The sequence below is a fragment of the Macrotis lagotis genome, chromosome 2 (genome assembly GCF_037893015.1).
Source record: "Macrotis lagotis isolate mMagLag1 chromosome 2, bilby.v1.9.chrom.fasta, whole genome shotgun sequence".
Taxonomy (NCBI): Eukaryota; Metazoa; Chordata; class Mammalia; order Peramelemorphia; family Peramelidae; genus Macrotis; species Macrotis lagotis.
The window spans coordinates 236,107,558-236,130,470 of NC_133659.1; the positions used below are offsets into that span (position 1 = coordinate 236,107,558).

General features: G+C 33.9%; 1 protein-coding gene across 1 annotated transcript in view; it reads right to left on the minus strand.

The window, feature by feature from the left end:
- The window catches only part of TBCD (tubulin folding cofactor D), a 401,955-nt gene that overhangs the window by 303,944 nt on the left and 75,098 nt on the right, over positions 1-22,913 (minus strand). The window contains exons 9-11 of the mRNA XM_074225195.1: positions 17,014-17,059; positions 13,782-13,914; positions 4,710-4,846 (exon numbers count right to left, since the gene is read on the minus strand). Coding sequence (XP_074081296.1) covers positions 4,710-4,846; positions 13,782-13,914; positions 17,014-17,059 — 316 coding nt within the window. The remainder of the gene's footprint in view (positions 1-4,709; positions 4,847-13,781; positions 13,915-17,013; positions 17,060-22,913) is intronic.

A 22,913-nucleotide genomic window follows, 5' to 3' on the forward strand; every position in this document is an offset into this window, starting at 1 on the left:
CCTAACCTTTTCATTCATCTATTAAGATCATCAAAACACAACAACCAGTTCCAAGCTTTGTGTCTAATTAAACTCCCTTTATAAATACTAGTGATAATAAAGTTCTGAGGAGCTACACATATTAGTTCTCCACATAATAATGTAAATGGTTGAACCTTGCTTTATGTCTGTTTATCCATGTTCTACCTTTTTTATGCTTCTCTTGACTTCTAATTATTGCTGTCATTAAGTTCTTTTTTTCAGTCATGTGCAATTCTCTGTTACCCTTGGCATAAATACTGGAGCCCTTTGCCATTTCCTTCTCCAGTTCATTTCAGAAATGAGGAACTGAAGCATACAGTGTTAAGTGACTTGTCCAAGGTCACACAGCTGATACGTGTCTGAAGTCAGATTTAAATTCACAAAGATTTGTGAGTATTTCTGACTTGAGGCCCAGCACTCTATCCACTGTGTCATCTAGTGCCCTGACCTAGTGCCCCAGACACCTTTATCTTTATGGCAAATTTTCTATTCAGCTTAGGTATTTTTATCAGAAATGGTTGTAAGTTCAATTCTATTTCATTAAAGATACATATTTCTCCATGTATGATTATATTCCATTTAACTGAATATGCTATTCTTGATCAGCCTAATCATTTATTTGCCTTCTGGAATATAATACACCAAGTTTTCCACTCCTTAAATGTTATGGGTAACTTCTGTGTGATCCTCCACTACCACTTTTATAACAGATTTCTTTTTAGCTACTTATGGCATTTTTTTTTCCATTGACCTGTCAGCTCTGGATTTCAGCCACAATATTCCTTGAAATTTTCATTTTGAGGTTTTTCTTCAGATCACCAGTGGATTCTTTCAGTTTCTACACTGTCTTCTGGTTCTAAGAATTTTTTTCCTCAATGTTTTTCAGTCAGTCCTATGATTCTCAGCACAGGAAAAAAAAAGCTTAAGTCTTTTCAGGTCAATTATTTTGTCATAAAATTTCACATTTTCTTCTCTTTTTTCAGTCTTTTGCCTTTGTTTTAATGCAACTTGTTAACTCTTGGAATTAATAGCTTCTATGTTGTATATTTAATTTTCAGGGAGTTATTTTCTTGGCTAAGGTTCTAAATCTCTAGGTCCAAGTTTTTAATTTTCCTTTCATATCTTTCTTCTAAATATTTCCCATATTTTCCTCTACTACTGTCATTTTTAAAAAAATAATTTTTAGTTAAAAAATCCCAACTTCTTGCTTTCTGGACTTCTGTCCAAAATAAATTTTTCTTTGAGACTTTGCTTATAGATGTTTTTAAGTCATACTCTTCTGTACTTCTATCTTAAGCTTCTCTCTGTCCTTAATATCTATCCTATCTATTTATAGATTGAGTCTATTTTTGTTTATTCCTTATTTCAGCCTACTGCCTTACTTTGAACTTTATATTAGTGCTGATTACTAATGTCTAATGCCTAATCTGTGCTTCTGTATTATCTATTTTTGTTGTTTTCACTAGTCAAACTGAGTGCCTGTATATTTTCAGACCTCCTGGTCTAAGCTCTATAATTTCCTGATCCTGGTTTCTGCCTAACAGCTTGCTTGTTCCTGGTTGAGAGTTTCAGACTGTTTTAAAGTCCTCTGCTAGGAGGTTCTCTGGATTGAGTGACTAAAACAGCTTCCTCATTGGTAGGGATTCCTGTACTGACAATTATTACAATGAAGCATTCACCCTAAACTAGAGGATATTGTGTTCCTGAGATCATTCAGCTACTGTCTGCTTCAGAATTTGTTCTGACACACAAAACTAAAATTTGCTAGCAATGACTTCTGTCCACTTATTTGCAAATTTATCCCAATCTTCCAAGAAACAGGTGGTGGGTGAATGACGTACCAGTTCCTGAATGTTAATCCTGTATGTAGTTTCTGGGATACTCTGGGATCCCCTCTTGCCCAGGTTCTTCCGCCCTGCTGACCAGTTTCAGCTCTCTTTCAGTCCTTGGTAACTATAACATTTCATATGCAGTGCACCTAGGCCAGGTCCCACCCCCAGTGACTGCAGACCAATCTGAGTCCCTAAGTTTGGGCTGGAAAAATGACTTGTTTACTTTTTCTTGAGTATATTTCATAGATCTCTGAAGAGAAGCTTTGATGGAGGAAATCTAGGCTATACTTTTCCTTCCTATCTGCCATCTTCCCAGAAGTTGGGATTTTAAGAGTCTTCAAGTAAGCCAGGGAAACTAGGTGGTGAGAAGAAAAGCAATCTAGGCATGAGACAGCTAGTGAAAAGCAATAGCCAGTAATGAAGTGGCACTTTCGAGGAACAGCAAGAAAGGCCAATGTCCATGGACCAGAGCATACATGGAAGCAAGGAAACTATAAGACCATAAATATAATAAAATATAACTAGACTGAAAAATTTATAAAGTCTTTGAAAATACCAGGTAAGAGTTTAATATTTAGTCCTGGCAATAATAGGAGTAACTCCAATTGACTGAAAGACACAGAAAGATATGCATTTAAGAAAAATACTTTGGCAACTGGGTGGAAGACGACTTGGACTGGGGAGAGATTTGAGGCAGGAAGATTAACCAGAAGACTGGTATAACACTCCAGGTGTGTATGCCTTTGCATCAGCTGTCCTCAAGGCTTAGGATGCAGTCCTTCCTCTTTTCAGTATCTCTATTTCCCTTCAATAAACAATTCAAGTATTACCTTCTACACAAAAGCCTTTACTAATTCTTTCTCTACTAGTTCTCTCTTTTCCTCAAACCTCCTTATACATTTTGTCAGAGCACTGACCCTGGAATCAGGAGGACCTCAGTTCAAATCTGACCTCAGACACTTAACACTTACTAGTTGTGTCACTCTGGACAAGTCATTTAACCCTGATTACCTCACATTCAGAAGCATCTCCAGTCGTCCTGATTCATATTTGCTTCATATTCTATCACCTGGACCCAGATGCCTCTGGAGGAAAACATGAGGCTGGTGACTTAGCACAGCACCCCCTCATTCAAATCCAATTCACTTGCTTGTCATGGTCTTCTATGTATAACAATACATATTAAAGATTTCTCCCTTATAGTAAGCTCCTAAATGAAAGAGACTGTTTCTGTTTCAACCCCAACATAGAGCATGGTGTCTGGAATATATTAGTTGCTTACTTAAAGTTTAATGACTTTTAGATCCATCATCTTTACTATTTATCTTTACATACATCTTTACCACTACATCTCGCCCCAGTCCAAGTCATCCTCCACTCAGTTGCCAAAGCATTTTTGACAGTTATGCTGCTTTTAGTATAATTTTACCAGTTTCTCTATTTTCACTAGTCAGTTTTCCAATGAAATAATTTGGTTTTTCAATTAATCCATTCTTTTATTCATGTTCTCCATGAATAAATCCTCATTATTAAACTTCATAATAATCTTGGTACTTTTTTCTAACTCATTTCTTCATGTTTTATGTATGTTTTTTCAGTAGTCCATTTTTAGGACCATTACTGAGTCCTTATCTGAATTTTTTTCCCATGTCTCAAAGCTTCTTAAAGTTATAGTATTTTTTCATCATACTGAAGTTTTTCTGTGATTTTTTAAAAAATTTTCTTGTTGGTTGTTTTGCTACTGTCTTTATATTAATGTCTTCTAGATTTATGTCATCCTCATTTCCTAATACATCCCTTCTCCCTTAAATATCCAGACTCATATCTTATAATAAATCATTTTTAAAAGGGCAAAACTAACCTATATTTTAAATTAATCTAATATTATATGCAATGCTTCATATATTCTCACATATCTCAACAGAAGCATATGTTCTTGTTTTTTCCCCCTAAGACGCACTTTGGTCATTATATAACTATTTAACTGCTTTTCTTGTCATTCTTTCCACTTAATTTGCTGTATTCAATATTATTTTCCTGAATAAGTTACTTTGCATCAGTTCAAATAAATCTTTCCATGAATTTCTATAATCTTCATAGACATCATATCTTAAAGCATAGTAATATTTCATTATATTTATGTACCATAATTGGATTAGTCATTACCCAATCAATGGGCACTTACTAGTTTCTAGCTCATTTGTTTAGTATAAAGTGGTACTAAAGCATTGCTAAAAGCATTTTGTTATATCAACTAGGTGAGAAAGTGGATCAAACAGTGGGCCTAAAATCAGCAAGACCTCAGTTCAAATCTGCCTCAGACTCTTACTGTGTGACCTTGGGCAAGTCATTTAACTTCTGTTTGCCTCAATTTCCTCATGTAAAATGGGGATGATAACAGCACTTTCCTCTTAGGACTGTTGTGAAGCTTAAATGAGATATTAACTATTAAACCATTTAGTACAATGCCTACCAAATAGTAAGTACTATATAAATGTTATTGTCATCATGAGCCTCAAAATCCTCTCTTGATGACACCATCTTGAGCTGGAATCAACCTCATAGTTCACCTAATTCAGAAATTATTGAACTCTAGTTTGCTATGAAATCCCATGGCAATTACAATCTGTGCAATAAGTTCCTTAAAGGCACAGCTAATTTTCTACAACTTTGTATTTATTAATTATCAAGTGCCTATACATACTGAGCAAATGTAAGGTCCATTTATTGAATAATAATGAATTAACTAAAATGCTTAGTTCTATCTACCCCATCTAGAACTTTAAATTAAGTATTCAGAACATAAGAAAGGATTTGAAGACTAACTGGAAAAATATCAATCTAGCAGCAAGATACCTATGACATTTTCAACTTCCTCAGGTATATCATAGTCTTCATCACTGTCAGAAGCTAAAATCTGAGGGATCTGTTTCTCTTCTTCCTGGGTCGGAAGTCGAAGATTAGCAGTCAAGGATCGACAACCACGCTGGTATCTAAGCAGAAAATAAATATTAATTCCAAAGTCAAGAGTTACTATTGGGAACTTGAGAAACTTAATAATTAAATATATTTTCAATATTATAATTATACTCACTCTTTCAATATGTCTCGAATAATAATTTATATATACATGTATTTTGCATAAGAAAACTTCATAATTCATAAAACATTATCCCTACAAGGTTAAGTAATATAAGTGTTATGATCCCACAGAGTCCATTAATTAGAGAATAGAATTCAGTCCATCAATAAACATTAATTAGGCATCTATTGTATGCTAAGCACTATGGAAAGAATTGGGGAGGAAACAAAAACAAAACTCAGCTCCAACAATATAAATCAAATGGATGAATATCTACAAAAATATAAATTTCCTTGATTAAAGAAAATAAGATACTTAAATAATCCCATCTAAAATCAAGAGGAATTTGAGAAGGCTTCCAATAAAAGATGAGTTGAATTGTCTTAAAGGAAGCCAAAAAAAGGTCAGTAGGTAGAATGAAATAGAAAGCTGTTCTAGCATAGGAGATAGGAAAAAAATATTCATAATAGCCAGAAGAATCTAATTTCATTGGCTCTAATGAGAGAGTCAATGTGTAAACAAATACAAAGCAAGTTAAATATGGGATAAATAGGAAATAATTAAAAGAGAGAAATAAGAGGAGTTGGAGAAGGCTACCTGTAAAAGGTGGGATTTCAGTTAGGAATTAAAGGAAGGTGTGACATGAACAGAGTCAGAGAAGAGAATGTTCCTAACATATGGGAAACAAAAGAAAATGACTGAAACTTCCCTGAAAATTGGAATGGACTAAATAGAAGTTAATAATCTCATGAAACAAGAAATACTGGGGGGGGGGGGGTTTACAAGATTTAAACAAAAGAAAATATAAGATTGAAAAACTTGAAAAACAACTAGCCTGTATATAGTCCCTATCCTCAAGGAGTATACAATCTAAAAGATGAGACACGCAAAGACATATAAAACAAGCTTTAAACATAAGAAATAGTTAACAGAGGAAGAAATTAAAATAAAGGGGCATCAAGAAAGCCTTCCTTATAGGAAAATAGATTTTAATTAGAACTTGAGGGAAGTCAGAGAGGCAAAGAGGCAGAGATAAATAAGGAGAACATTTCAGGTACTAAGGAATAGCCAGTGACTATGTTTAAAGTCAGGAGATAACTTCTTTCTTTCAAAAACAACAAAAAACAAAGTGTCATTAGATGGAAGAGTATAAGGGATAGCATATCAATGATTGGGGGAGGGTGCAAAGTGGGGTGGATGGAGTCAGAATTTAAGAAGTTGTGAAAAAGGTTGTAGATGGCTGCAGGGCATGGAAGATAACAGGTAAACAGCTTTGAACACCAGACAGGATATGATATTTGATCTTGGGGCTGATAAGGAGCCCCTGAAGTTTACTGATGGGAGTTGGGAGTAGGGAGGAGAGGAAAAAGGTGTGACATGAACAGACCTTTGCTTTAGGAAGATCACTTTGAAAGATGAAAGAAGAATGGATGGTGTGGGGAAAGAAAAGAAATGAGAGAATTTATCAGATTAGATTATTAATTTATCATATTAGACATATTAAATTTAGTATGTATAAAACAGAACTCACTAAAAAAGTCTCATTATATTAGAAGATAGGACTTCCTGGAAAAGAACCTGATGTTAGGAAGATTGAAGTCAAAAGAAGAAGGCGATGACAGAAGATGGAGAGATAATATGGAAACAATGAAAATGAACTTGGGCAGACTTCAAGAGACAGACTATAGAAAGGCCTGAAAGTGCTCTCTCCAAATTATCCAAGTATCTCTAAATACAGATTATCATAAATTTCCAAATCTGATTAGGGGTGGGAAGAAAAGGAATTAAATATTAAGGGAATCAGAAAAGGCGTTCTCTACAAAGTAGTATTTGAACTGAGATTTTAAGAAAGCCAAGGATTCTAAAAGTGAGAGGTGAAAAAGAAGTCAGAAAGCAAAAGGAAATAGTCACTGTAAATGGATAGACAAGAAATGGCATGGTGACAAGCTCTACAGAATATTCATCTTACTGCATGTCCTAATCTGAGCAGTATATATCCTTCATTCACTTGGTTTTCCCAGTCTGGGAAATCCCAGGCTAGGAGAATCTCTTTTTAGAAATTACAGATTGCTTCTGGGAAATCTGCAAGTATGGGAGATAGATGGATTTATGTGTAGTCATTTACAAACATGAATATCAGCAACAATATTAATCATTCATAAGAAATCTCCATTTGTATTTAATTCTATGTCAGATTTCCTCCTTTCTGGTGGGCAACACCTTCTGTGAGTATAAAAATACTTAATTCTATGACCTGAGGTTTATTTTTTAAAAAAACAAAACATTCTCTCTGAGTAACTGCGATTTCCTTTCCTGTTGGAAGCAAAACTTTAAAGAAGCATTTTGCTCTACTGAAGTGAATGCTTTTTTTAAAAAAATAAAGAATAAGCCCAAATTAATACAACAAAAAATAGGGAAGTTAAACGACCCAGCTCAGAAAAAGAAATTGAACAAGCAAGCAATGAATCAACTTACAAAGAAAAAAAAATGATCTAATGGATCCACAAGTGAATTCTAGCAAACACCTGAGAAAAAAAAAAAAAATGAAATTCCAAAATTCCATAAATCATTTGCAAAAAAGGAAAAGAATCTGAGCAAATTATTTTTGGATATAAAGTCCTGAAACCTAAATCAGAGAGTCTAAAGAAAAGGAAAAAGCTGTAGACTACTATCCCTAATGAAAATCAATGCAAAAATTTAAAATACTAGCAAAGTGGCTACAGAAACTTATAAAAAAGATCATATACTACAACCAGGTTTGATCTAACAGGGCTGGTTCAAATATTAGGAAAACTAAAAAGAATGTACCATATTAACAACAAGATAAAAATCATATGGTTATATCAACATTATGTTATATGTGATTATATATAGATCTAGAAAAAAATTTTACACTAGAAAATATAAGAATAAGCAGTCCTTTTTTTAGTATGATATGAAGTATTTATCTAAAATCAAGATCCAACATTGTATTAAAAGGCGAGAAAACAATTTCCAGCAGGATAAAGAGTAAAACAAGGATGCCCAGCTAACAAAACTATTTGAAAAAGAACTAATGGTGTTAGTTATACCAATAATACAAGAAAAAGCAATAGTTGAAACAAGTATAAGCAAAGGGTAAAGGAGATTATTGCATTTTGCAAATGAAATAGAGTATTTATATACCTGGGAGTCTACCAAGATACACACAACTCTAGGACTACAACTATAAAATACTCTAAGGAAATAAAGACAGACTTAAATAGTGGAAAAAATTGGCTAGGATATGCCTAGTCAATACCATAAAAAGACATTACCAGGTCTATCAAAGTTTTAGAAGAACTAAAAAAATGGTAACAAAAGTTCAAGAATGTCATGAATCTCAAGGGAGATTAGAAGAGGGGAGAAAGAGAGTCAAGCATTATGGCAACTCAAGCTATACTACAAAACAATAATCATCAAAACAATTTGGTACTGACTCTAAATAGATTGTTCAGAGGAAAAGATCAACTACCCAAGACATCGAGTCAAATGAACATACTGTTTTCTTTAATTAGTCCAACAAACTTAGTTACTGGGTAAGGACAGTTGATTAAAAACTATTGGAAAAAATTGCTAAACAATGCTGCAGAAATTAGGAATACATCAACACCTCAAATTACTTATCAAAATAAGTTACAAATGGATATATATGTAGATATAAAGGATATGATAGCCTAGACAAATTAGAAGAGCAAGGAAGAAATTTTTTTCATATATATAACTAAAGGAATAGTTTTTTATTTTTAAAGATTTTATTTGAGTTTTACATTTTTTCTCCCAATCTTACCCCCCCCCCCCGGAAAGCAATCTGTCAGTCTTTATTTTGTTTCCATGTTGTACACTGATCCAAATTGAGTATGATGAGAAAGAAATCACATCCTTAAGGAAGAAACAAAAAGTATAAGAGATAACAAGATCAGATCAGACAATAAAATATCTGTTTTTTCCCCTAAATTAAAGGGAATAGTCCTTGAACTTTGTTCAAATTCCAAGGCTCTTTATCTGGATACAGATGGTATTCTCCATTGCAGACAGCCCCAAATTGTCCCTGCACTGATGGAACAAGCAAGTCCATCAAGGTTGAACATCACCCCCATGTTGCTGTTAGGGTATACGGTGTTTTTCTGGTTCTGCTCTTCTCACTCAGCATCAGTTCATGCAACTCCCTCCAGGCTTCCTTGAATTCCTGTCCCTCCTGGTTTCTAATAGAACAATAGTGTTCTATGGCATACAAATACCACAGTTTGCTAAGCCATTCCCCAATTGAAGGACATTTACTGGATTTCCAATTCTTTGCCACCACAAACAGGGCTGCTATGAATATTTTTTGTACAAGTGATGTTTTTACCCTTTTTCATCATCTCTTCAGGGTACAGACCCAGTAGTGGTATTGTTAGATCAAAGGGCATGTTCATTTTTGTTGCCCTTTGGGTATAGTTCCAAATTCCTCTCCAGAAAGGTTGGATGAGTTCACAGCTCGACCAACAGTGTAATAGTGTCCCAGATTTCCCACAACCCTTCCAACAATGATCATCATCCTTTCTGGTCATATTGGCCAGTCTGAGAGGTGTGAGGTGGTACCTCAGAGAAGCTTTGATTTGCATTTCTCTAATAATTAATGATTTAGAGCAATTTTTCATATGGCTATGGATTGCTTTGATATCCTCATCTGTAAATTGCATATCCTTTGACCATTTGTCAATTGGGGAATGGCTTTTTTTTTAAAAATATGACTCAGTTCTCTGTATATTTTAGAAATGAGCCCTTCCTTTGTCAGAATCATTAGATGTAAAGATTATTTCCCAATTTACTACATTTCTTTTAATCTTGGTTACAGTAGTTTTATCTGTGCAAAAGCTTTTTAATTTAATGTAATCGAAATCATCTAGTTTGTTTTTGGTGATGTTCTTCATCTCTTAAAGGAAGAGTTCTTGACCAAACAAGAGATAAGGAAGCTCACAGAGACATTAGTTGGCTAAAATTTAGAAGGGAAACAACATAATAGCCAGGGAGATATTTTCATCAAGTTTCTCTGGCAATTAGGAACAACTTAAGCCACGAGGATCTGAGTTCAAACTGGCCTCAGGCACTTAATACTTACTTAGTTGTGTGACCTTGGAGAAGTCACTTATTCCCACTGCCTTGCCAAAAAAATTCCCAACAAAATAAAGCAAAAAAAAAAAGTTTCTATTGGCAAAAGTCTCTTTTATAAGATATATAAAGAACTGATTTTATAAAATTTATAAGTAAGAGTCATTCCATAACTAATAAATGATCAAGGGATATGAGCTAGAATTTTTCAAAGGAAGAAAAATAAACTATCTGACAGAATACATGCTCCAATCATTAGTAAGTAGAAAAATGCAAATTTAGTTCTAAGATTGTACTTCATACCCATCAACTATTCTGGCATAACAAAAAAAAATGTTGGAGGGGATGTAGGAAAATAGAAACATTAAGCTGTTAGGAGAGATGGAAACTAAGTGGCACAACTATTTTGGCAAGCAATTTCAAAACTCACTAACCTGTAGCCCAGCAATACTACTACTTCAGAGTTATAACCCAAAGAGATCAAAGAGGGAAAGGATTTCTATGGAAAAAAAATTCATAGCAATTCTTTTTACAGTGGCAAAGAACTGAGAACCAAGAAATTGTTAGGGGATGGCTGAATAAATTATGGTTTGTGACTTTAATGGAGTAACACTGTGTGGTAAAAAAGGAGATAGGGATGAGTTCTGGGAAACCTGTAAATATTTGTATGACTTGATACAGAGGAAAGTGAAAACAATCAGAAGAACATTTTAATCAATAACAACAACATTGTAAAAATAAACTATTTTCATGGATTTAAGATCTCTGATTAATGCAGTGGCCAACTGTGATTCCAGAGAATCAGGCTATCTAATTCTTGAAAGAGAAGTACTAGACTCAAGATACAAAATAAGGTGGGTTTTTTTTTAGATTTTTTTCCAATTTGAGAACAATGAGGCAATATAAATTTTTCCTAATGGAAAAAATAAAATGAAACAAAAAGAGTAAGTATGGAGGGATCTGGCATTCTCAACATACATTAGACAAGTGTGACAGTCAAAATATGATCACTTAAGGAATATCACCTAGTATCTACAAATACCATTATCATGAATGCCCTTGATATGTATGTGCAAATAATTCTCATGAAAAAAATTTTAGGTCAGTAATTGTTCATATTTTGCTAAAATTTTTTATAAGTTCTATGATTTTTTTCCCTACATCTTTGATAACTTCCTTTCAGTTACCTTGTAAATTAGTCTCTCAATGCTTCCAAAATTTTGTCAGTTCTAGCAGAGAGCTAGTCTATATTTAGAGTTTGCCATCTTTATTCTTTTTAATGTTGTTAACAATCACCTATATAAACACATCAAGCACTAATCAATGATGTTAGGAATCCAGTGCGATGATTCTATGGTACTTGATGATGGAAAATAGTCTACTATATAATCTTGCAGATTATTTTCATTTTTCTTCTGTTTTTGTTGTCCTTTCACTTTTTCTACAAATTTCTTAGGAAAAACGATGCAGCTGTGGTTCTCTTGTGAAGCTTCTAGTATTACTTTCTACAATTACTGTTTTGTAAACCTATATTATTTCTTTAGAACATCCTTTTCTTTTTTTGGGGGGTAGTAAATATCATTTTTTCCAATTACCATGTAAAGATAATTTTCAACATTAATTTTTTGGTAAGATTTTGAGTTCCATGTTTTTCTCCTTCCCTCTTTCCCTTTCCTTCCCTTCTCTAAAGACAGCAAGTGATCTGATGTGGATTATATATGTACAATCATGTCAAATATATTTCCAAAAGTGGTCATGATGTGAAAGAACAATCAGAACAAAAGGGAAAAAATCATGAGAAAGAAAATATTAAAAAATCTAAAAAAAGTAAAAACAGTATACTTTTTCTATATCCAGACTCCATAATTCTTTCACTGTATATAAATGGCATTTTCCATCACATGTTCTTTAGACTTCTATTTGGTTACTGTATTGTTGAGAATAGCTATGTCTGTCATAGTTAATCATTATACAATGATGCTGTTGCTGTGAACAAATATCCTTTTCTATAAAATTTTACCAAAAAGATTATATGACTGTACTCTTTCAATTGCCCACATTGTTCTTTTTCTCATTGTTATTCTCTTTTCTAGCTTTGATTTTGATCTTTAAGAAAGTGATTGTCTGAATACAGGCATACAAGTGATTTAGGAATGACTCTCATATCATTAATGAGTTTTCTGTCTGTTAAAATATAATCAATTTAACTTTTTCTGATCAGAATTCTTTCATTTTTCCTGAACCATCCCTAGAAACCCTTTACGAGAGTCAAGTGCTCCTTCTATAATAAACACGAATATAAGGTGTCAGGAGGAATGCTCCTCACTTCTACCTCTAGAGAATAACTTTGTCATCACTCAGCAACTTCTCTGAGGATCACACTCTCTATATCATCATCCTTCATAAGACTCTAAACTATGTTCTCACATGTTTTCTCAAGGAATTGAGAACTGTGCTCACAGAGTTCCTGTCTACTTCAACCTCTTCTCATAAGTAAGGGATTTCTGTGTTCACATACAGATTCTCCCATTTCATGTCCTGTGACATTTATCTTCATGTTACCTCAGCTATCCCACAGGGACTAAAAGGTCCCTGCTTCCTTGGAAGCTTCCATGATCATAAACTCTGAAATTTTTTTTCAGGTTCTTGCAGGGCAAATGGGGTTAAGTGGCTTGCCCAAGGCCATACAGCTAGGTAATTATTAAGTGTCTGAGACCAGATTTGAACCCAGGTACTCCTGACTCCAGGACCGGTGCTTTATCCACTGCGCCACCTAGCCGCCCCTGAAATTTCTTTCTTATAATAATTGTGTTTCTATCTCTACATCTATCTCACTCCTCAAACCCCATATTCTTCATCTTCATTGTAACCACAAGTTTCTCTATCTTCTCCTGTTCCATCATCCTATTTTGTCCTTGACCCTATGAAAAATTCAATTATACTAAATAGTTACTAAATACTTCTGATTCATCCTTTGTAACATCCCTTTTCTGTTCCATGTTCCCCATTCACAAAGTCATCATCCTATTTCAAATCTTTAGCAGTTTTTACTTGGATTACTAAGTTTTTAATTGTTCTTCCTACTTCTATCCTTTACATGGAGACTAAAATATGACAGTCTCATTCCCTTTCTTAAAAATACTATCTCTAGGATAAATACTTGAAAGTTTGACATTTAAATCAATCAATAGCCCCTCATCCATACATCCAGATTTACTTTATATTACTTCCTTTCATATAACTCTAAATTTTACTGAAACTTATCTACTATTAATTGTACCCCAGATTCAACATGCTATTCCATTACACAAGGTATTTTCCCTGATTGAAAAAACACTCATAATGCTTTTCAGAATCCAGTTTCTTCTGAACTAAGCTCAAGTCACTTTCCATTTAAAGTCTAACCTAATCCAAACATTTGTTAGTATTTTTCTCACCTCTGAGTTAGCTAGTATTTACTTATTGCTGTTTTCTCAATAAAATATGAATTCCTTAAGGACATTTTTTTTGTTTTTTATACACCAAATATCAAGGACAGTGCTGTACAGAGTAAATATTATTTATTGAAATGCTTATGGGATTGAATTAATCTTTTTATAAAAAATAGATGGATGAATCTTTGAAATATATTTTATTATTAATAACATTCTACTATTTCTTTATGTAATATATTTGGCTTTTTTGTGGTCAAATGAAACTGAGAAAATAAAAAGGTCATAATCCTGTTAACTAACCTCCACTTAGCCAATTTGGGCTTCAGAAAGGTCAATCCAAGTCGTTGAACAAGTTTGACACCAAGTTTTCGGAGAAGAGTATGGTTACTCTCTGAGAGTTTGCACTTATCAAGGCACTCAAGCACAGTGGAAGCTGCAAAATAAAGCACACAATAGTAAACATTTGGCAGAAATCATACATTATGTGAATTTCCAAATAATCATTATTTAAAATATGATAAATCTATATCTAGCCTTTTAAAGTCTTGGATTTGGGTTTTTTTACATCTGTCATATATTGGTATAAGTTTAAATTAGTTTCCTTTTGCATATTTCATAAAGTAATACCTTATAGTTGCTTAATATGTTGAACTGAATTCTAGTGAAACATGATCTATACAATCTTAATTTTTATCTCTATCTAAAAATTCTGGCCATACTAGTTGATCTAGTTGCAATGCTTTTCATTTCTTTCTTTATATATGTCCAAATCCTATAGATGAAGTCTTCAAGACCCAAACCTCACATCCTCCATAAAGCTTTTCCCTGACAACCCAATAACAACTGTTCACCTTCCCGACTATCTATAAAAAAATGCGGTCAAATATGGCATTTAATTATTTTTCATTTAATACTTTACAGAACATTATGGAGAGGAAGTATGGCATAACTATTAGAGATTCATCTTCAGTCTGGCTTATAGAAGTTAAAACCCCACATGGCACACAATAACTTTGTATCCCTGGGAAAATTAGTTAACTTCTCTGTTTCCTCAGCTACTTTTAGATTCATTTACTGACCTCTATTGATGAAATGACATAAAGAAGAAAAAAAAGTGCAGACTGCATTGAAAGTCCAATTCACCACTGGAATGGAAACAGGAATACTTTGTATTCCCAAATATTTGTTGAATGGAAATGAAAGTAGCAATCAATATTCTACACAACAGGAATACCATATAAACACCTACTTGGGTTGCCTGGGGGTGGGGAGGGGATACAAAGTTGAAACAAGTTAAGGTTCCTCCCTGATGGAGCAAAGACTCTATTAGATAGGTTATAACATACAAAGAGGTAACTGTAATAGCAAATAATGTAAGATAAATACATTAGAAAGGCAGATAAATACTGAAGCAGTCATATTTTGGCTAGACAGCAGACCCTATTTTCTTTTTTTTCCCCTTAGGTTTTTTGCAAGCAAATGGGGTTAAGTGGCTTGCCCAAGTCCACACAGCTAGGTAATTATTAACTGTCTGAGGCCAGATTTAAACTCAGGTATTCCTTACTTCAGGGCCGGTGCTCTATCCACTGTGCTACCTAACCGCCCCAGACCCTGGAATCTTTTGATAGGAAAAAAGGAAGATGAAGAATGGGCATTAAGATTATCAGAGAAAGTTTTATGGAGGATATAAGACTTTGAAGTATAAGTCCTATGTTTGACACATGGTAACTATGTGACCATGGACAAGTCATTTAACCTTTCAATATTCCCAAACAATTAAGATTATGAATTGCTGGTCTGAATCAAAGGAAGGATTTTCTACTAAGGGTTCCTCACATAGATGAAATCACAGTTCATCTTATTTAAAGCAAATGAGAGAGACAGAGACAGACATACACAGAGGAGAACGGAGAGAGAGAGAGAGAGAGAGAGAGAGAGAGAGAGAGAGAGAGAGAGAGAGAGAGAGAGAGAGAGATATTTGGGGACATACAAACCAAAGATACAAAACTACAAAGTCTGATTATTTCAAAATATAAATATGCTTATATGCAACAGATAGCTTCAATTAAAACGAAGCATATTTATTAATCACTCAGGAGTGAAAGTCAATGAAGTCCTGCTTTCAAAAAGAATAACAGCTTATAAGAGACAGAGGTATTTTTAAAGTTTTACTGATTCAATTTTGCTCTTTACAATTTAATATTCTATGATAACTTCTAAAAATTCTGTAGTGACCCAATATTCTTCAGTGATTAACAAAGCAGTCAGATATCTTATAGTATTAATAAATCAGTTTTTTTCTTATAAAATAGGTGTGAATAAAAGAAAAATAGACTTTTCAGACTATCTTATTCATATCAAAGATGGTGACTTAGCACAGCACCCCTCACTCAAATCCAATTCACATGCTTGTCATTGCATCGCCTCCCTGATGTCGTGGTCTTCTTTGAAAATGAAGGACAAACATATTATTATTATTATTAACAAATTTAACAGTCTTACTGTGCAAAGTGAAAAACGGTAATTCAGACAATCAATTGGACACTAAGGAATCTCACTTTATAATACTTCCCTTAAGTAGGTATGGTAAATTAGAGGGGAAGTATAGTTTCTCCTTTTTCTTAATTTCCCAACAACTTAATACAAGGAATATGATTTTACAATTTAAAAAAGTCAAGAGGGCAGGACAGAAAGTCAGAATATATGTCCAAAACTAGAGTAAGGTACAATGCTGTCAACTTCTCAAGGAAATATCCTTTCCCCAAACTCCATCAAAGTAAATAAAATATAAACTTAGAAAATGAAGAAATCCAAAAAGTGAAGAGCGCAACCAAAAGAGGAATAAAACCTAAAGAGATGGACCTTACACAACTGTCTCTGCTCCATTAAGAAACAAGTCAATTATCCACCTTTTCACATTCTGCTCAAAAGAGCAGAATGCAATACATGTCCTTTGTATATGGGCAATGAAGGAATTTGTTTTGTTTGACAATGCATATTTGTTACAAGAATTTTGTTTTTGTTTTTCTTTTGTTCTAATTGTGAGTCTGAGAGAAATGAGAAAAATGCTGATTTTTGTTCATGGAAAAAAATTTAATTTTTTAAAAATAGAATCAGAGCAATTTGAATATGAACCATGATCAAAGTCACTATGTTATTAGCTAGTTGGTATAAAATGCCCAGAGGAATTTGGGGGGAAAGTTTTGATGGTACTATAAGATAAAAAATTTCAATTTTTTTTTTTAGGCTTTTTGCAAGGCAAATGGGGTTAAGTGGCTTGCCCAAGGCCACACAGCTAGGTAATTATTAAGTGTCTGAGACCAGATTTGAACCCAGGTGCTCCTAACTCCAAGGCCGGTGCTATCCACTATGCCAGCTAGCCGCCCCAAACAATTTCAATTTCAAAACAACTATACATAGTCAAAATGAGGGCAGTCAAAATCGACTTAAACAATTGATTTGATGATACTATAAAAAGTCCCTCCCAACCATCTTAATTACCAAAAAACTCACCTATGAAAATGATACTTACCATAAGGCAAACAGCTTTCTCGTGTTCCATGCTTAAATACCTGTGCCTACCAGAGGAGAAAAAAATGCTTTTGAAATTATCAAAAATATATTTTTAAACTTCTTTTAATTTTTTAAATTTTAAATTATAGTAAGATCCATTTTTATCCACTGCAAAATTCTGACCCTAAAACTTCTCAAGAAAATAACACTAGGAAATGTCCCTCCATGTTGTAAGGGGAAGCAAGATCAAATGATTTAAAGGAAATCTTATAAAAGTTTATTTTTAATAAGAATAAGTCCATGGTCTACTTAAGTCCCATACAAATTAGCCAGATAAATTCTTAACATTAACATTAACATATTCCCATTCTCTTACCTACCCTTTTCTCAAATTGCTTTCTGTCTTTCCCCATTTGAAAGTAACTTCTTTGAGGATAAACTCTTTTCTGGCTTGTATTTGTATCCCGCACAAGTGGGAAATTTCAAACGTAAAATTCCATCACATTCATAAACATGATAAACATGGAAAGCACTGAATAAATGCTTTATCTCTCATTCTCTCTCTCTCTCTCTCTCTCTCTCTCTCTCTCTCTCTCTCTCTCTCATATCTAGGAAATAAATATATTATTAAATGAATTATAAAGATTTGGGATTTCTTTTTTGGGTTGGATCTATAATTTTATTGATAAAAGGAACTGTTACAAGGTATGATTTAAAAAATTGTGGACATCTCTCTCACACTACATTACATACTGTCTCAGTGATTTTTCCTTTACAATATTTTGAAAACTGATCGTGCAACCTATATCAAGTCACTAATGAAGTTCACACCCTAATTTCCTCATAGCTTGTTGCTTCTTAAACTCCCTGAGAGCAAGTGTCTTTTATCTTTCTTTGTATCCGGAGCATTTAATATACTCAAGTATAGCAAATACTTAATAAATTGTTTAATGTTCTTGTTCATTTTTCAACATTCTGACTGTCCCTCTCCAACCTATGTTCATTGACAAATGAATCAACTTTCTGAATGAGAACATTATATCAGTGATGATAATGCCATCATAGAAATAATATTCATCAGAACCCACCATGGATTCTAATCTAGTCCTTTACCATGTATTTTCTCTATTTTTTAAATCAGAACATTACTCTTTTTTAATTTTTTTCCAATTTCATGTAAAGATAATTTTCAACAGTCATTACTTGTAAGGTCTAGAGCTCCACATTTTTCTCATTCCTTTCATCCCTCCTCTTGACAGTGAGTAATCTGATATAAGTTCTACATTAGTCATGTTGTGAAAGAAAAAATCAGAACAAACGGGAAAAGAAATCATGGGAATTAAAAAACATAAAACAAAAAAAAAAAATTTTTTTTTTGCAAGGCAAATGAGGTTAAGTGTTTTGCCCAAGGCCACACAGCCTAGGTAATTATTAAGTGTCTGAGGCCAGATTTGAACTCAGGTATTCTTGACTCCAGGACAGGTGTTCTATCCACTGCATCACCTAGCCACCCCTATAAAACAAAATTTTTAAAGTGAAAATAGTATGCTTTGGTCTGCATTCTGACTCCATAGTTCCTTCTCTGGATGTAGATATCTTCAATCACAAGTCTTTTAGGATTGTCTTTGGGGGCAGCTAGGTGGTGAGTAGATAAGAGTACTGCCCCTAGAGCCAGGAGTACCTGAGTTCAAATCTGGCCTTAGACACTTAACTTAATAATTGCCTAGCTGTGTGACCCTGGGCAAGTCACTTAACCCCATTGCCTTAAATAAAGAAGAATAAAAATTTTAAAAAATTTACTTATCAAAAAATGCAATATACAAAATGCAAAACATTTTTTCTTTTAAGTAGTTCCCTAGAATTCTGTGATCATTTGGGCTAATATCTCCTTTAAAAATTGTTTAGAATAACACTAAACTGTTGTAAATTTCTCTACTTTAGCTGCCATTTGAAAACCAAGGGAGAAGTTGCTAGGACCTAGTCACTGTGATTAGAAGACAATGCAACTGGCTAGGTCTTGACATCACCTCCAACACTTTGAATGCACAGGGAGCTCTTTACAATAGCATGGTAAAGAAGCCAGTGGAGTGCCTAGTAGGATACTAGACACTCCAAAAACTTGCATGCATTGTACCTCCTCTCATTTTTTTTCTCTACTGTGCATAGCTGCAAATGTGTGTGGATGCTAACCATAAAAATGAAAATAAGATTAATAATAAAATCACATGAATGCTTGAAGTCATAAAAGTTAAATGTATGAATTTTTAAAGATTGATTGCATTTATATTGTGTGTGTTTGTTTGGAAGTCTTAGACCCTGAGTTGCAAAGTAGTTATTCTGCCAACTAGTTGTGTGACTCCAGTATCTTTGCCAAAAATACTCAAATGGGGTCACAAAGAATCAGACACAACTGATATTATTCAACAATAAATATTGTTTCAAAGCCTCACTCAACTCTCCTTTTTCTCTTATCACTATGGTCTTTCTGTTCTAATAAAAAAAAATCTTCAGAGATAATTTCAGAGCATGGCACACAGCAGGTGCCTAATAAATGCTTGTTCCTTTTCCTTTTCCCTAATCAATTAAACCTACACATCACCCTCCATACATCATACCTCATTCCAAATCCATACATCAAGAATACAATCCCAAGTGATCTCCACCAATTCTTATTTCTCCTCTTCTTTAAAATTCACCTCCAATTAATCCTACTCAACTCTGATCAATACTACTCCATACCCCTTTATCACAAATATATAACTTGAATCATATTAATTTCTACTTATTCTGTTTTATTGTATAAATATATATATATGTTCTGAGTTCTTAAGCCTTTTAAAATATATTTAATCCATCCACTTCATTGCCAATGAGATTAGTTAGTTGCTGTCCTTCATATTTATAAAGGACGGAAATGGTTTCACTATGTCAAGGTCAAAGTACAGTACATCTGACGACTGCAGTTAATCAGAACAATACTAGCTTGGAAAGCTCTACCACAGGTCAAACACAAAAAGTCCATATAAACATTTCAAGTAGAGATGTCTCTAAATTTGCACATCTCCTGTTTCTTTTGAGCTGCTAAAATTTTGCTTTGCTCATAGAGCACAAAAACTTCTTTGATGCAGGCATGTCATGCTGGGTGGTCCTCTGCCAATGTCTCCCATGTCTAACAAATGATTCAAAAATTTTTCAGAAAAACCTTGAGAGTGTTTTTGTATTGATTCTTCTGACCTCCATGTGAGCACTTCCCTTGTGTGAATTCTACATAAACTAGACTTTTAGGCAAATGTATGTGTGGAATTCAAATAATATGGCCAGTCCATCAGAACTGTGCTCTCTGTAGCTGAGTTTGAGCACTTGGCAGTTCAGCTTTAGAAAGGTTTTCAGTGTCCAACACATCCTTTTTCTAGGTGATCTTTAGAATCTTCCCAAGACAACTCAAATGGAAGTGATTCACTTTGCTGGTATGGCACTGGTAGGTAGACTGTCCAAGTTGCAAAAGAATACAACAATGAGGTCAGCACAAAAGCTCTATAGACCTTCAGTCTGATAGGTAATTTAATAGCTCTTTTTTTCCTATACTTTCCTTTAGAGCTTCCAAAATATCACGCTAACTCTGGGAATGCATGCATCATCCTCATTATCTATACGGACATTCCTGGAAAGTACACTGTCATGGAAAGTACACTGTCAAGGCAAGTGACCCAGTCCACAACATTCAACATTTCTCCATTTAGTGCAACCAATGTTTTATGTATTGATGGTGCAGTGCTATATGGTAGAGAACTTCTGTTTTCTTGGTGTTGGAAATAAAGTCTAAGAGAATAACCATTTATGTAGCATGTTCCAGACATTGATTTACAAATGTTGTCTCACTTGATCCTCACAACATATCTGAGAAGTAGGTGCTGCTATTATCCCTATTTTACAACTGAGGAAACTGAAACAAAAAAAGGGGTGAACTACAAGGGGTCATACCTGGTAAGTGTCCAAGGCCAAATATGAACACAAGTCTTCCTGTCTACAAGCCTAATACTGACTCCACATGTGAATTTCAAGAAGTCAAGTTTGGCTTTAAGGAAGTTATAATATGAAATAAAGCTGGAAATTTACAACTGGGCCAGACTATAGAGTTTACTATGCTAGACTGAGAAATTTGTATTTTAAAGGATCAAAGAATCTCAAAGTTAGCAGATATCTCAAATGTCATCCAATCTAATATATATATCTGAAAAAGGGAAAAATGTACTATCAAGAAAATCCTTTCCACTTCTGGTCAAGCTTTGTATGTTTTTTCCTTAAATCAAGTTGAAACAGGACTCTCAGAACATTTTATACTAATTTTCCTATGTCTGACCCCTAGCACCAAGAAGAAAGCACAAATTGGTTTTCTACATGAAGATCAACTATTATGACTTGCTACATCTTCTCTTCACCAGACTAAATACCCTTAGTTTTTTCAACTGATCCTCAGTTGTAAAGAACTCAAGTTCTTCAACTAGTTGTCCTCCAGTTTTTCTGAAATGTAGTGACTAAAACAAAGTATAACACTAAATATATGGTCTGTCTAGAACGAACACAACAAGAATACCACCCTCAGTTATGGACACTATACCTCTTTTAATACTGTCATTAGATTATCTTGCTATACTATAATATTGCTGATTTATATTAACTTCAAATTCCTCTAAAACAAACATGCACATATTTTTCAGGTATAATACTATCTAGCTATGTCTGTCCTATTTTCCATTTTATTAACTATCTGTATGATTATCTTAGAAGAAACAAGAAAACAATTTCAAACAAGAACTGAAGGCAATATCTGTGCTTTAAGAAAACAATATTGGCAACTAGGTTGAAAATGCTTTAGAAAGGAGGAAAAAAATTAGAGACTAATAAAATAATTAAAGCAAGAAGTTAAACGGTCTAATGACTGGAAAGAAGAATGTGAAAGGAAGAGATACAGTGGAAGAGACAAGACTTGGCTACTGATTAGTTACAGGGATGGGGAAAGACTAAGTATTACAAGTCTAAGTGATTGGGAAAGAGGCAGTGACTAAGGGAATTAGGGAATTTTGAAAAAGGGGAAGTCTTTAGGGGGAAAATGACGAGTTCAGTTTGAGACATGATTAGTTTGAGATGAGAACAAGAAATCTAGTAATGTCCAGAAAGGACATGGAAATAAGTGACTAGTTATTTGAGAGTATTAATATAGATTTGATTATTGAAACCAGGAGTCAATGAGATTACCAAGGGAGAGAATATGTAAAGAAAAAACAGCTCAGGATAGATTCTTGGCCAATAGACATGCCTAGTGGATAGAGATAGGTAATGAACTGACAAAAGACAGTGACAAGGAATAAACAGACAAGTAAAGAGTAGAACCAGAAAGCATTATCACTAAAGACAGGGAAGGAAAAAATATCTTAGGATAGAGTGGCAGTCAAACAATGCCAAAATTAGCATAGAAGCTCAGAAAAACAAGGACTGAAAAAAAATGGCTTTAAACCTCACTCTCAAGTAAGCTTTGATAAAAAAAAAAATTCAGATATAGTTAGTTCAGAAGCAATATGGTATGGAATTGAGAAGAGAGTCAGGTGGTGAGTAAAGACACTCAATGATTCTTTCTAGAATCTTAAGGGGATGGTAATGGGAAAACTAAATATTTCTGTACATAGTTAAAGAACCAAAAGACCGGGTGAAAGGATTAGAAAATTTTAAAAATGAGAAAAAGATAAGGAATGTTCCATAGGGAAAGCATCCAGAGTAGGGAGGAGGAGATCAAGTATACAAGAAGAGTCAACTGAAATAAGAACGAAGAGAAAGGATCAGTGAAGATATCTTCTGAAGTCTGGGGGAAAGGTAAGGAAGAGAGAGAACAGAAGAAAACTCAGAATGTATAAATCAGTGGTA